At 48.1% G+C, this 13,104-nt stretch overlaps 6 protein-coding genes across 6 annotated transcripts; 3 read left to right on the top strand and 3 right to left on the bottom strand.

Moving 5' to 3' along the window:
• Positions 1-792: 792 nt before the first annotated feature.
• Positions 793-1,774, bottom strand: DEU56DRAFT_868781 (synaptobrevin-like protein; the record flags this gene model as incomplete). The annotated part of the gene is made up of 5 exons (XM_041355520.1): positions 793-873; positions 926-941; positions 1,057-1,120; positions 1,176-1,369; positions 1,755-1,774. The coding sequence occupies 5 exons, from the start codon at positions 1,772-1,774 to the stop codon at positions 793-795; spliced, it is 375 nt and encodes a 124-aa protein (XP_041213359.1).
• A 460-nt stretch (positions 1,775-2,234) lies between these two features.
• DEU56DRAFT_512895 (60S ribosomal protein L24) lies at positions 2,235-3,135 on the top strand. Its single transcript, XM_041346586.1, has 4 exons — positions 2,235-2,361; positions 2,424-2,501; positions 2,557-2,850; positions 2,899-3,135. Exons 1-4 carry the CDS (start codon positions 2,359-2,361, stop codon positions 2,971-2,973), a joined length of 450 nt encoding a protein of 149 aa, XP_041213360.1. The 5' UTR covers positions 2,235-2,358; the 3' UTR covers positions 2,974-3,135.
• A 125-nt stretch (positions 3,136-3,260) lies between these two features.
• On the bottom strand, positions 3,261-4,125 carry DEU56DRAFT_512809 (acyl-CoA N-acyltransferase). Its single transcript, XM_041346585.1, has 4 exons — positions 3,898-4,125; positions 3,477-3,846; positions 3,381-3,424; positions 3,261-3,333 (listed from the first exon to the last, which is right to left on the bottom strand). The coding sequence occupies exons 1-4, from the start codon at positions 3,985-3,987 to the stop codon at positions 3,292-3,294; spliced, it is 546 nt and encodes a 181-aa protein (XP_041213361.1). The 5' UTR covers positions 3,988-4,125; the 3' UTR covers positions 3,261-3,291.
• Positions 4,126-5,993: 1,868 nt separating this feature from the next.
• On the top strand, positions 5,994-6,996 carry DEU56DRAFT_727319 (isoprenoid synthase domain-containing protein; the record flags this gene model as incomplete). Its single annotated transcript, XM_041347976.1, has 3 exons — positions 5,994-6,461; positions 6,517-6,668; positions 6,720-6,996. Coding segments are annotated over 3 exons (897 nt in total), but the record flags the coding sequence as incomplete, so codon positions are not given.
• Positions 6,997-7,200: 204 nt separating this feature from the next.
• DEU56DRAFT_775659 (aryl-alcohol dehydrogenase) lies at positions 7,201-9,840 on the bottom strand. Its single transcript, XM_041351662.1, has 17 exons — positions 9,501-9,840; positions 9,323-9,451; positions 9,159-9,229; positions 8,983-9,106; positions 8,894-8,930; positions 8,730-8,819; positions 8,576-8,680; positions 8,454-8,520; positions 8,361-8,398; positions 8,239-8,314; positions 8,160-8,174; positions 8,006-8,106; positions 7,861-7,955; positions 7,756-7,806; positions 7,628-7,701; positions 7,517-7,573; positions 7,201-7,460 (listed from the first exon to the last, which is right to left on the bottom strand). The coding sequence occupies exons 2-17, from the start codon at positions 9,346-9,348 to the stop codon at positions 7,375-7,377; spliced, it is 1,113 nt and encodes a 370-aa protein (XP_041213363.1). The 5' UTR covers positions 9,349-9,451; positions 9,501-9,840; the 3' UTR covers positions 7,201-7,374.
• DEU56DRAFT_775677 (uncharacterized protein) lies at positions 9,841-12,758 on the top strand. Its single transcript, XM_041351663.1, has 2 exons — positions 9,841-10,048; positions 10,115-12,758. The coding sequence occupies exons 1-2, from the start codon at positions 9,966-9,968 to the stop codon at positions 12,336-12,338; spliced, it is 2,307 nt and encodes a 768-aa protein (XP_041213364.1). The 5' UTR covers positions 9,841-9,965; the 3' UTR covers positions 12,339-12,758.
• Positions 12,759-13,104: the final 346 nt, after the last annotated feature.

Genomic DNA, 13,104 nt, shown 5'->3' on the forward strand with positions numbered 1-13,104 from the left:
CAAAGGCCAAAGAAAAGTGGAAGTTAGACTCTGCCCCGAATGCGGGCCTAAGTCGAGGGGTGACTGAACTGTAAAAAGATATCTTGACGTAAATCCCGGATTACTCACAGAACGATGGGAAGTGGAGGAAAGAACGGCGCGAACCAAGCGCGAACGCCGCGGCTTCCTAAGATAGGTTCAAAACGTTTGCTTGATCACGTGATGTGACTTTGCAGGTGACCGGCCGGTACGAAGAATAATTATTTACAACTTCAAGTTGAATGGCAGTACTGTGGGCCCCCTGACACGCAGGCCGTTCTGACCACCCGTCAAAAGGGAGAACGTAAGCCAGAAATAACACGATGCTGAAGCAACACACTAAGGACTACCTTAGTGATAGTATCGGAGGTCAGAGATTCAGCACAAAGCACTGATTTCATGCTCATACTCCAGGATGATGTACATCTTCTACAACGTTAAATTATCAATGCAGCTGAAGAACAGGGCGAAGGAATTTTAGACTGTAGAGCTCGGTTAATGCCGATAACTGGAGTGCACTAGCGGCTAGCCCAAAGCAAGCAGTTATGTGGATCATCCATAAGCACAACATGTCAATTTTACGAAGGAAGAACTATGTATCAGGGTCCACAATTCGCCCACTAGGGCCCTACGGAAGAATGTAGGTGAATGGCAGCCAACAGATGTAAAACAGGGAAGAAGCAGAAGAATTAACGATACGGTGCATAGATACAACAATCAACAAACCAGCCGTAGTAAGAATGAGCAGTGCGCACGTGGGAACCCACGTACTGCTTAGTGATGTGTTGCCTTCACGATGCTCACTACGATAATGATGATGATGATTGCGACCGCAACTCCAATGATCAGGCGCATCTAAAGAAGGGGTCAGGTTTGTGCGTGACGTTGAGCGACGAGTCCAACGAACCTTCATGTCTTTCCACCTAAAAAGTTATGGGTTCAATAAATCATGGTCGCAACTGAAAAATAAATACTGCTACTCACCACATATTCTGTTGTATGTGCCTTAGTGTCATATCAATATAAGGAATTTAAGACAGACTCACCTTCCGTACTCGGTTAGCACCACGACGGAAGCCCTGTGCCGAAACAGCAAGGTTGTCTGGGGAATTACCTTCAAACTTCGCTCTAATATGCCAGAGCACAAACTCAAGTACCTGTCTTATCCTGCAATGAGTCCAGCCTCTCTCCACGTTCTGCCACCTTTGTGATGTTCTCCCTCATAATACCAACGGTGTCGTCAATTTGTTGCTGGATAGCTGCGGTTTTGGGATTTCCACCCTGACTTGACCCGCCAGCGGGATTGGACGAGGAGCCATTGCGGGGGAGATAAGGGTCGTAAGGTTCGGACCTAGGATAGGGAAAAATACAGATGAACTAGGGCGTCTGGATGATTTGGGAGAACGAACGAACATGACGGTAAAACGACGTTAAAAGGGCTCTGAAACAGTGGAATCAGCAAGAAACCTATGATCTCAGTGAAGGAAACACACCGTTGGAAGTGAGATTTGAAGGGCGGAGCAAATTGAGGAGTGACTGCGTTTGGACTGCGTGGAGGTGTTGCTGAGGGCGGTGGGGAAGGTAGCGGCGTATTCGCACGCACCAGTGACGTGTGACCGTTTTGTGACACTTCCTTGTTGTAGGTTCGCCCCTCTTTTTTGAGGTACGGACTTGAAATTGCAGTGCGCCCCTAGGCACCGACTTGCTGCGCTTGCTACAGCAACAGGATAATCTACTCAAGCTCTAGCCACAGCATTGCAACAGTCCTAATTCAGTGTCAGTCTTCCAACCTGGTCCTTGTATTCGCAGTTGTCAGAAGTAATATTTCAAAGGCAAGCAGTAACTAATAGGGAGATTTAAAATCGGGGTCGGCTCTTCAGTGTTTGCAAACTTGGTACAATGTGTAGTTAGGATTTTAACAGAGCCCTTCCACCTATTAAGAGGGTCTCATAGCCTTGCGAATGTAGAGTTTTGCTCAACTAAGGCTCTGTGTGTTCATCGGATATTCGGAATGAACAAATCTGGTCCCGGCACAAGCCGAAATTGAATCCCCGCTACCCATCGCATCCACCCCGTCCTCGAAGGTACCAACAGATCAGCAAGCCCCGGCAATTCCGTCAAGGTAAGCATGACCCCATGCCATTTTCTTCACCAAACACCGGGAAAGCATCCGTTTTGTTCATGCGCGAAGTTGGGGCGAATTTCACCGAGAGATAGGCTGTAGGAGTGGTGGATGAATCTGACTGATAACGGATGACGTTTTTGGCTTGTCGCATATTCATGGAGCTTTGGAAAGGACGTTAGCTGACTTGTTCCCATCGTGTGTGTTGGTTCATATAGATGGTGCGTCTCTGCTGCATATACAACCATCACTGAAATCTAAATTGTTCGATGTGTTTGAGTAGAAGGTCGAAATCGACTCGTTCTCAGGTTTCCGTGTCTACCCCTCCAAGGGCAAACTCTTTGTCCGTGGAGACTCTAAAGTCAGCTCATCTATCCCATTTTCAAGCTATCCGCCTGAACGCCCTTGCCATCTAGGTTTTCCGATTTGCCAGCTCCAAGAATGCTTCCCTTTTCCTCCAGCGCAAGAACCCACGTAAGATCGCATGGACACAGGTCTACCGCCGCATGCACAAGAAGGGTATCACCGAGGAAGTCGCTAAGAAGCGTTCTCGCCGGACCGTGAAGCACCAACGTGGTATCGTTGGTGCTGACCTTGCTACTATCGCCGCCAGGCGTAACCAGACCGCTGCTATCCGCAACCAGCAGAGAATTTCGGCCATTGCAAAGGCCAAGACTGAGAAGAAAGAGAAGGAGTCGAAAAAGGCCAAGGTATGTTATCAATAATGAATGAAGTGCGTACGACTTACCCCGGTGTAGCCTGCACGTGCGCCTGTCGCCAGTGGACCCAGGGTGTCGAAGCAACAGATGAAGGGTGGCAAGGGTGGACGATGAACAGTTTTTCCATCGCTGACACAGACCTATGTATCGCACATCCTTTTCGACATGACTTCACACGCGCAAAATCTATGTTGCATGCTTTCACATGGCACTATCTGCTTCTCCTGGTTTTAGGGATGGGCGTAGGTCTCATGCATCTCGATGCCCACTTGACTTTCAAGGCAGAGCCGTTAGTCATAGAAAATGTGTTGGCAATACGACTGATGATACAGGTGTGTGTGGAGAATGTCCGAAATCACGGTCAAATCTAAATATGTGCAATTGATGACGATGATATATATACGGGTATAGCCCAGTGGATAAGATGGCAAATCAAAGTTTTGGTGTATGACCACGTTCCGGCGCGTACTTTGCCTGCGCACGTCATTAGCAAATGCTATGAAAAGTGCTTGAGAAATTACCATCTCGTTCTCTTTCTGGACATAGCCACACTTTTGGTAGAAGGCTGTGGAAGAATGGTCAGCATAAGCAAAAGTCTATGGAGGGAAGTTACTCACGAATGTTGGCGTCACTGCAGTTCAAGATGGTCTTGTAACAGCCGTTGCTCTCGCTGATGTGCGTGAGAGCCTGGATGATACGTAGGCCAAGCTTCTTGCCCTGCTGGCTTTTATCGACGGCGATATCCTCAATGTGACCGACGCTGCCGAGACCGCGGAGGAACTTGCGCTCAATGAAGACAGTGCCTACTCCGACGATCTTGTCGCTCGCCTTGTCAAGGATGACGATAGAGTAGTATGCGCGCGGGGTTACGCGCATGGCATGGAACTGGTTGACCCACGCTGCCTCGCCAAGGTCGTTGACTACGGAAAGAACGGCAAGGACATCGAGGTGTCCGCGTTTGTAGTCTGTTGAGGCGAGCGGGCGTATCTATGTCTCTTTAATGCGAAGTCAATGTGAGGGAGCCGATAATCAACTTACCTGGAGGTCAGAGGGGAGCTGTGCTGAAACTTCAAGTGAAATGTGCTCTTGAGGGAACATAAGATCAAGGTCTGTGCGTGTCGTGGACATGATATCAATTATTGAATAGTGATGGTAAGTTAAGAAGAGTATTCAAGCAAGCACTGAGTTTGAAGAGAATGGCGATATGGCGGTGTTGGTGGGCGTATAGGTTGTTGGTTGAAGGGCATGATGCCATCAAACGCATTGCTTTATATGTACGTTGTCAAACATAGCCACCACCCATGCATGAGCGCGTCACGACTAGTATGGCTGGCGGCTGACCACAAACACTAGTACCCGTTCGTTCCTATCAATTATGACTTCACCTTTAGATTTCCAGGTCGATTTGCAAGGGTGTGGTTCAGACGTGAATTTGCAGCCTCAAAAACTAGTCGAAACCGTCACACCTCATTTTTGTCGATTCGACGGCGCCGATATGCTCTTCGCTCACGTAGAGTTGTCACTGCCTAAACCTGAACCTGATATCGGGTCCAGGTCCCAGGAACAACAGAAATATGCGTTCGAGATACCTTGCCCCAATTTTGGAAGAGTTTTTGGCGGGCCATTGTGCTTTCGATGTCAGCCTATTCCGAGTCATTGCCGAACAAAAGGGAAACTGCCCTATTGTAACGATATACTTAGTGCTTGGTCTCGTCGACTGCGACATTTCAATCCACACATGTGATAGCGAGTGTGTGGTGGTTGACGCCATGGAAGAGCATAGAAGGTGAGTTTTCTTGAATAGACGTATCGAACCGCAAACGCTCATTTGCCCTGTAGCCAATCAGGCCTTGCATGCGATGCGTCCGGTATTTCTCACCGGGGCGTCAACCTTGGGAATCTCATTGCCGCAGATGATTATGGTGAGGGTCTTTTAATTCATTGGGATACGTGCCAGAAGCGCGGCACTATCCAAAAGAGACGCCGCAATCGTAAGGCAAGTGTATTTCGCACCAGCAATACTATTCAGAGTCTGTCATACTGTGGTTGAAATCTGGGGTGACATTTTCCTGCTGGGACATCGTCCGATATCATGATAGTCCTACTGAAAGTAACCCATGGCGTCATGAGGTACATGGAACTTGGCTTTCCTTGTCAGTGCCTAGGCCTTATGCATTTGCTCCAGTACTCACCTATAGGGAACCTAGTTCCGCTGAAAGCGGGTATGTTTGTAGATTGTCAAAAACTTTCCGATTTATTTCACTAATTACACGTCTCCGACAGTGCTCTCCCCAGTTAGAAAGATCAGGAAGGATCCACGTCGGACTGTCCTTCATTTCTTCAACTGGTAGCCTTTGCCTATGGGAGGAGTCAGCGGGCAAACCGTTCGGCAGGACTGCCGAGGTTTTTGCACAACATGATCTTGCAATAGTGGTGTGCATCATTCCTCCAAGTGAAACAGCTTCTTATCATACGACCTTGCGCCCAGAACTCGACGTCACAGGCGAATAAACAATCATGCGCGCCAGAAGACGCCGTGACGACGAGCGGCGATATCACTAGCATGATCACGTAAGATTACAGCAGGACACGGAGCGCTCACAGTTTCTTGGCCTCTGATGGCACTGCAGTTCAGCAATTTTCTCAAAATTACGTTCAATTGTGTTTGTGCTTATTCATCTTCTAAGCATCATGGGCGTCTGACATTGTATGCATAGCGCTTCGGAAGGATCGGCAGTTCGGGTGTGAAGTGCCGATCACATATTTTAATCTCTTTGAGGCAAAGTGGATGAGGACGGTGGCTCCACAATCACGTTGTACATGTACTCTTACTCGTACTGGCGATCACGCACGAAACGTGAGGACTCGTTATTAGCTTCTAACGAACACGACATCGAATAATAATAATTTCAAGAAGATGACACACATCACTCGTCCCATCAAGTATTAGGGTATAAGTACCAGGGTGCACAACACTCATTCCAACCATCCTCTTCAAAGCTCAGCTCTGATAGTTATTCACGATGTCCATTAACAGCTTGTCCACATCTACTCTCGATGACGCCGTGCGTGTATTTCTTTGCCACGCTTCCATGTCGCAATTATAATCCCGAATATAGGTCCTAGCGAGCATCCGCCAGGACGTCGCCAATTTTCTTCATCGTTGCGGCTTGCAATACAAGGATTTCGTGCTCGACGAAGCGTTATACACCGAATGCATCCAGGAAGCCATCAATCGTGGCTTTCCGATGGAAGGAGAATATTCCGTCCGCTCGCACATGGCCAATGGCGTGTCCATGTTCTGTGCTAGTTATGCCCACCTCCCTGATCGTGCCGCAAGGATGTGGATCTGCCTGTTCACTGGCGTCAGCACCCGCATAGACGACATTATTAACAAGGGACTAGACCCAGTGCATCTGCAGAGTTTTAATGAGAACTTTGTGAACTGTCGGCCACAAGCTAATACACTCCTGGGTGCGTTTGATGAGCTCATGCGCGAGGCCCATCACCATTACTCCCCATTGGTGGCAAATATGATCATCACGTCCTCCCTCGACTTCATATCTGGGATCATGCTTGAACATGGGACCAACAATATGCAGGTACGGTGTTGTCCGGAATAAAGGCAACTCAATGTTTAATTCTTCGTGCTAATAGGTCTCAACACATGCTCCCTCATACCCATACTATTGTAGGATCTTAGGGGGCTTGTCGTGTGCATATGCGTTGTTTATTTTCCCCTCCACGATCCCGTATCGTCAATTCATTCAATCTATGCCGGACGTGATGTTTGTCGTGAACACCGTAAAGTAAGCACATCTATCATTTCTGGTAAATTGTCCTAATTTTCCCTTATTTAGCGATATCCTATCCTACTATAAAGAGGAAATGGACGGTGAAACCACAAACTACGTGTGTCTCATGGCCGCCGCTCATAACCTCACCAAACGTGACGCTCTGGGTGGAATCATTGAGAAAACCATGCAAGCGCATCACAATATCCTCGGATGCTTGAAACCGTGTCCCGAGGCATATGACGCCTATCTCAGTTTCTTCTATGGGTATATCAACTATCACGCTGCCCTGAAAAGGTACAAGTTAGAGGAGATTATGTTGGAGGCGTCATCTCTTAATTGATGCCATTGTTCCATATGATACTTTCCAGCGTTCATTTCGTTGACCACCATGCCTTTTTTTTCTTGAAACAGCTAGAGCCTCGTTAGGTTGAGTTTCTCGCTTGTAACGCACGATGCGTATATGTTGTACCTGTATCTGACCTTCTTGACTGACTATGTTGTCCCTATATGTTACTTGTTTGGGTTTCTTGGCTTATGTTTATGATCATGAATCGATAGACTTGCACATGTTCACGAGGCGCACGCGATGTCCTTCCGCGTGGCCGCCGGTGAGTGTTGACTAGATTTGATGCGATTAAGAGTACTGCAAACGCTAGTGTCCATTTCAAGCAACGAACGAAGACCGATAGGCGTCCATCAGAGCTGTACCTTCAACTACTCAGGAGTGACCAATCACAGCAGTAGGTTTGTACTCTTCCTCAAGATATTTGATTTCCTCCGCCGTAAGCTTCACGTCGATTCCAGCTGGGGTGCAGCGTCAGTGGGGTAAGAGATGCTTCATATAGACAATCACCACTTACCAATGAGGTCTTTCAATTTTTCAAGACTTGTTGTTCCGACAATTGGAGCCGACACTCCTGGAGAAAAATTATGAGGCTCAAGTGTCCGAATGAGCGTGAAAAACCACACACCATCCTTGGTCAAGATCCATGCCAGTGCTACTTGGGCCATGGTTATATCTTTCTTCTTGGAAAGCTCCTCGACGCTGATTGGCCCCGTCAGCCCACTGCTTTTCTCGAGCAATACTGTGACAACATACCGGTTAATGATAGTTTCGTACGCCGATACGTGAACATAGTTCCCTATCATGCTGTAAGAGAGCATAAATCAGGCGATCACTCCGATTAGGATGTCGGAAACTTGCGAATCAGTTTGACCTCTTTCAGTCTGCCGTCCGAGGGGACGTGTAAGGGCACCGCGAGCCAGCGGAGACCACGGGGTTGAGCCGACACCAAACATCTTCATTGTTGTGAGTCACAATGCTAATATCCTCAACATTACTGAAGAACCTGGAGAGTGGGAAACATTTCGCGTTCCTCCTCGCGATAGAGTAGACTGTAGTGGTTTTGCATGGAGATGAAGGGAGTGAGCTTGTTTGCGATCGCATAGTCTGCATTAATTCAAGGTCAGAGGAAGGTATGCAGAGCTGTATTGAAATCTGACTTTGCATCGCTTGGACTGGACAAAAAATGAATATTAGACCGGTGCTGCAGCACACAGAGGAGTATCAAGGTGTACCTACATTGGTACGCCCAACACGAACTCATTCCGATGTAGCGGACGTAACCGGCCTGGACTACATCGTGCAATGCTTGCATCTTCTCAAAACTTAGCACAGGAGATCAAGTATGTAATACGCATTACCGTCTCTTCAATTGGTGTGTCCTTGTCGAATCTGTGGCCTACAAGTGAATAAGCAGTATGAGAAGTGGCCAGCATATTGATGGTTGGACATACATTGTAGAAGGTCAATATAATCCAGCTGAAGCCGTTCCAGGCTCTGTTTCACGCTTGCGAAGATGTGCTGTTTCGTTGTTTCAGAAAGCCGAAACACCTCAAAATCTTGATTGAAAACATGCCTTGCGGCTGAGACCATGCTGGTTGACAAACCCGTGTCGGTCTGGCTCATCACGCCCGGGAAAGAACCGGCTGGCACTATATTCACGTCCGACCACATGGTACACCTGGGTGAGGCAGAAATGATGAGAGCTGAAGAACACTCGCGACACTCACCTTGGTCATGACAACAATTTCATCGCGAGGTAGCCTCAATTTCTTGATTGCTCGACCAAGAATTACTTCTGAGTAACCATTGGAATACGTCTAAGAAACAGAAGATACGAGATATCCTTTATTTAGCCAGGATTGACACTTAACCGTAATGTTGGGTAACTCACATCAGCCGTATCAAATGTCTGAATTCCTGCTTCGTAGCTGCCCCAGTGTCAAGGGGCTTGTGAATCTATGATCGAGACTGGGAACGTACGCGGTTTTGATGTGTTCTACCGCTTCATCTTCTCCGAGAACCCATTCTTGCCATCCCTTGTTGCCGTACTGCATAATGCCAAGGATGATTCTGGACACCTTTAGGCCAGAATTCCCCAGCCTCACTGAGTACATGGTTGGAGTGAGTACCTTCCTACGGAACGTGGCCATACTTACCATAAGTCATTTTCTTTGGTGTGGACATGTTTGAATGATCAACGAACAGTGGGAAATGACTGAGCTCAACACTTGAAGACAATGGTATGGTGGTAGGAACGGCGTGCCATATTGTTATTATTAGGTACATCGCAAGTGTATTCAATTCGTCAGCAAATGCTCACCTGATATGAGGCCCGGCGCCGTTCATATATTTCGATAAGAATGTTATTTTTAAATGAATGCTAACAGTAGGATGGTGCCCCGGACAGTTGAACGTGGCCTTTTTTGACAACAGTTTAGAATGAATCAACCTACCGTAGATATCGATTTCAGTCTGTGACTACACCGATTGTCACTCACCTTCATGGCGCTAGTTCTCTTCACAAATATGTGCACCATCAACGTATAATTGAGCGCGAAATTAGCACCAAGACGTGTGTACTTGAATAAGGGAACACAAAGCCGAATGAAAAGAAAACAGTACAAAACGAGGGACAAAGAATCATGAAGAGCTACTGATCATGAGTTTCAGAGTTAGTAACTAATGAGGCAGACAGATTTGCACACCATCGAGCGACATTGAATCTTTGAACCTCGCTTCGCAAACCGCGGCTGTGCGCCCATTGCACTTACTATGGGATGATCATCGATCACCGCATAAGGTAGTACTACGTTCTGTAGTTCAAGCTTTTAAGCTTTACTACAGGGCCGGCACGCCACAGATGTGGCGTGCTCAGCGAGGCTAGCGCTCATTTCCTACTCGTTTCCCTCGTTTCCTACTACTCGTTTCCTACTCATTTCCTAGGCTTATTTATACTCTACAGAATGCCACGACGTCGCAGTACAAACCAATACCAACATTTCATTCCACGGTTCATATTGCGAAGATTCCAAGTCGGGCCTGTGAAGTGTGTTTTCAGAGTCCCTCGAGCACTCTCTGTGTAACCCTAAGCACTAAAGCATACTCTTTGCAGGTCCAGAGCAGAACGAGATAGAGAATTTGGACGCACTGGTGTTGATCCTGAATACGTCCACTACTATGATATTGCTACAGGCAGCCTTGACATACGCCCTATTGGAAAGGTTTACGGCGTACCGAACTTTTACCAGGACATTCGTAACACTGGAAATATCAACGAACTAGAGGAGAAATTAGGGGACCTCGAAAGTCATGCAGCCTCCATCATCACAGCCTTGCATAAAGAGCTTCCTCAGGGTACTTTCACTCTGAAGCGCAGGCCTCTAGAGCGCCTGCGGAAGTTCCTGTTTGTCATGCATTATCGCAATGTATCGTGCTCCGGCACCTACTTTCAAGTGGATCACCCGGAAAACGCAGGGGGCCGTCAGTGGATCGAGTCCTTCATGAGGGCGAAGGGTCTTCAATCCTCTGTCGAGGTGTGGCTACACTTCCTCAGATACTACCTGGACATGTCTCATTCAGACATCATGCGCGATGCTGCTGAACTCATCGAGAAGTACGGTGAAGAAGGTCTTCAAAAAATGATGACCAAATCCCATATCTCACCTGATCTCGAACTCTTCCCAGCTTACACTTACCACACTCAGGCAAACGGCTACTTCTTCAGTATATGGGAAGCCGCAGAAGGGGAAGAATTTATCATCGCGCACAATGCATTTGGTTTGTGGGAAGGTTTGGCAGGTGGCTCCCCTGGCCTGCACCGCATATTTGTAGTCAGCCCCCGCATTGCTATCGTCCTGCGCGGTGTTATATCGCGTCCAGAATTGAAAGAACACCTAATGCCAGGCGCCCTCGTGAGCTCCTTGCTCGACGTGAATCCAGCACCACCGACTCCAATTTACAGCAGTGGAGGGAATAACATGCACATTGACCACTTCCAATCCGCGAGGTCACTTGCACGTTACAGATCCTCCCAGGATGGGGAAAACGACAGCTTTGTGTTCAAGATAACAAAGCTGTCGAGACCCCAAACGTTGGCGTTCAATTTCGTTGTATTGGTCAACATGACGGAGACAGGCTCTTTGACCTTTCTGTCAAGTGCGAGTATGCTTCGCACCTCGCGTGCGTTCCGGTGTTTGCCAATGAATTTCCTGGCGAGCGAGCTGCTCGTTCCGCTCATTGGGCGCTTGACTGCCACTACGGAGACAGAAGTGTCGGCTCCTCGTCAACCATTGCAATCACCAACGGCTGTCCCTGGCAGTGATATTGATGCCCTTAAACTCGTCGATATAGAGCTTTATGCGCTTCTCATGCAAATATGCATGGGTAGCAAACGGCTCCCTTCTGCATATGACAGGGCCCATCTAGTCCTGAAGATCATGGAGAAAGCAAAGCCCACCTCATTCGCAGATGAAATCAGGCGAGAGGTCACGAAGGTTTTTAAGGTCTGCAGAGGATATTTGGAGACTACCGTGTCTTTCGCTGAGGGCGCCCGTTTCGCCCCCTTGCTCCCTTCGATTTCCACCGAGTCGTCTTCTCAACTCTTCCAATTCATGATACCACACATGAGCACACTTGGCGCGGTGATGGCTGGAGGTGAAGGGATTTTGGAAGAGGTTCAAGATGAAGTCGCCGTGCTGAGCTTTCTGCAACGTGCGTCATGCAGCCCTGGCGTGTGGCATACACTCTCGTGTAGCAGCCCACAGGCCCCCGAAATCTTGTCAAGGCTTTTCAAGGAAGGCACGTCAGCAGATAGATGTGTCTTGTACTTCACGCGGTTTTTGTACGAGCGGCGGGCTTCACCATCAAATTTCTCTTCCGGTTTTCACATGGCATATTCGTTACGAGGATTATGCGGGATGGCTGGGCCGACCACCAATCCCATCAGTCAGAGATACTATCAGTTAACAGCTTCTATGATCCAATGTCTTGGTCGCATGATGCTGGGGTCCCTGCCGGAACCGTACTCTTCGCAACCGCGCGAGAGGCCCAAGGCTCAGCTCGCTTACAAGATGTCAGAAGAGCATTCAAACTTGCTTTTCTCGAATATGAAGATGATGTTGCGGAAATCGCTCCCGGGATACAAGCCATCTCCGGGAGGGGATACTAGAGCCGAAACCGTCAAAAAGTGGATAGATGAGATGGCCATCGTCGGCTGTCTTGCGTGGTTGGGGAAGCACAGGAGGAATTTCTTGGACTGCGTTCTGGATGCGTTTTCGCAGGGTATGAATTTCAAGCTGTTTGAAGACGAAGAAGCCACTGGGAGTGCCTCGGGCTGAATCAGCTTGTGCGTCTAAAGCGTTCAAGAACAACTTACTGAGTACTTGCTGGGATACATCAGTTGTACATATTATATCAATAAGATGCTTTGCAATTTGACCGAATCATCAGGCACGAAGCTTCAAGCTTGACGGGAGTAGGTGGGACAATATTGTGTGTATGAGGAGGTTCCAGTAATACTGGTGCCACACTGGTGTAAGGATACTACAGAAGGCGGCGCCGCTGGTAGTAGCACGGCAGTGCAAGTGTCATCTGCCAGTGGCAGTTTGGATAGGAAATATCAGACCCGCAAGTGGTACTGCAGGGACTGCACGAGTTCTTCCATTACCGCGACCTATCACTGGCTGGGGCCGGGCTGCCAGGCAAGAGGCATTTTTCGAACAAGCATATGTGCTCCCGAAAATTCCAGTGAACTGTCAGGGTCACCCAAGTTTCCCACGCTGCGGGGTTAACTCTCTTTCATTTGACAAGTTTCCACTAGGGCTCCGTGAAAAACTCCCCACGGAGTTAACGACGAGTTTTTAACCTACCCCCACCTTCGAGGGGTTTTCGACACGATTTAAAAACTAGTTTTTGACCAGTTTTTGACACACTCAAAAAACGTGTTTTTCCAGGTCATTTTGGCATTTTTTCGCTACGGTAATGCAAATGCCCACGGCACGGGCCCTCTCAACGACGCTGGAACTGGTTACTGTGCTGTGCTGTGGGCCGTAGTTGAAGTGTCCTCCTTGCCCCTTCTACCGGCTTCTCTGATAGTAAGTCTCA

Source organism: Suillus clintonianus, assembly GCF_016758775.1.
Source record: "Suillus clintonianus strain FC179 chromosome Unknown DEU56scaffold_7, whole genome shotgun sequence".
Classification (NCBI taxonomy): domain Eukaryota; kingdom Fungi; phylum Basidiomycota; class Agaricomycetes; order Boletales; family Suillaceae; genus Suillus; species Suillus clintonianus.

Coding starts and splice junctions, on each gene's coding strand:
- DEU56DRAFT_512895 (XM_041346586.1), top strand. Junction 2,502..2,556: donor TTGTCCGTGGAGACTCTAAA/GTCAGCTCATCT, acceptor CTTGCCATCTAG/GTTTTCCGATTTGCCAGCTC. Junction 2,851..2,898: donor AGGAGTCGAAAAAGGCCAAG/GTATGTTATCAA, acceptor ACCCCGGTGTAG/CCTGCACGTGCGCCTGTCGC.
- DEU56DRAFT_512809 (XM_041346585.1), bottom strand. CDS start 3,987: ATGTCCACGACACGCACAGACCTTGATCTTATGTTCCCTCAAGAGCAC. Junction 3,425..3,476: donor CTGCAGTGACGCCAACATTC/GTGAGTAACTTC, acceptor ATTCTTCCACAG/CCTTCTACCAAAAGTGTGGC. Junction 3,334..3,380: donor TCCAGAAAGAGAACGAGATG/GTAATTTCTCAA, acceptor TGACGTGCGCAG/GCAAAGTACGCGCCGGAACG.
- DEU56DRAFT_775659 (XM_041351662.1), bottom strand. CDS start 9,348: ATGAACGGCGCCGGGCCTCATATCAG. Junction 8,521..8,575: donor AGCATGGTCTCAGCCGCAAG/GCATGTTTTCAA, acceptor ACAACGAAACAG/CACATCTTCGCAAGCGTGAA. Junction 7,702..7,755: donor TACGAAACTATCATTAACCG/GTATGTTGTCAC, acceptor GGGGCCAATCAG/CGTCGAGGAGCTTTCCAAGA.
- DEU56DRAFT_775677 (XM_041351663.1), top strand. CDS start 9,966: ATGCCACGACGTCGCAGTACAAACCAATACCAACATTTCATTCCACGG. Junction 10,049..10,114: donor TTCCAAGTCGGGCCTGTGAA/GTGTGTTTTCAG, acceptor TACTCTTTGCAG/GTCCAGAGCAGAACGAGATA.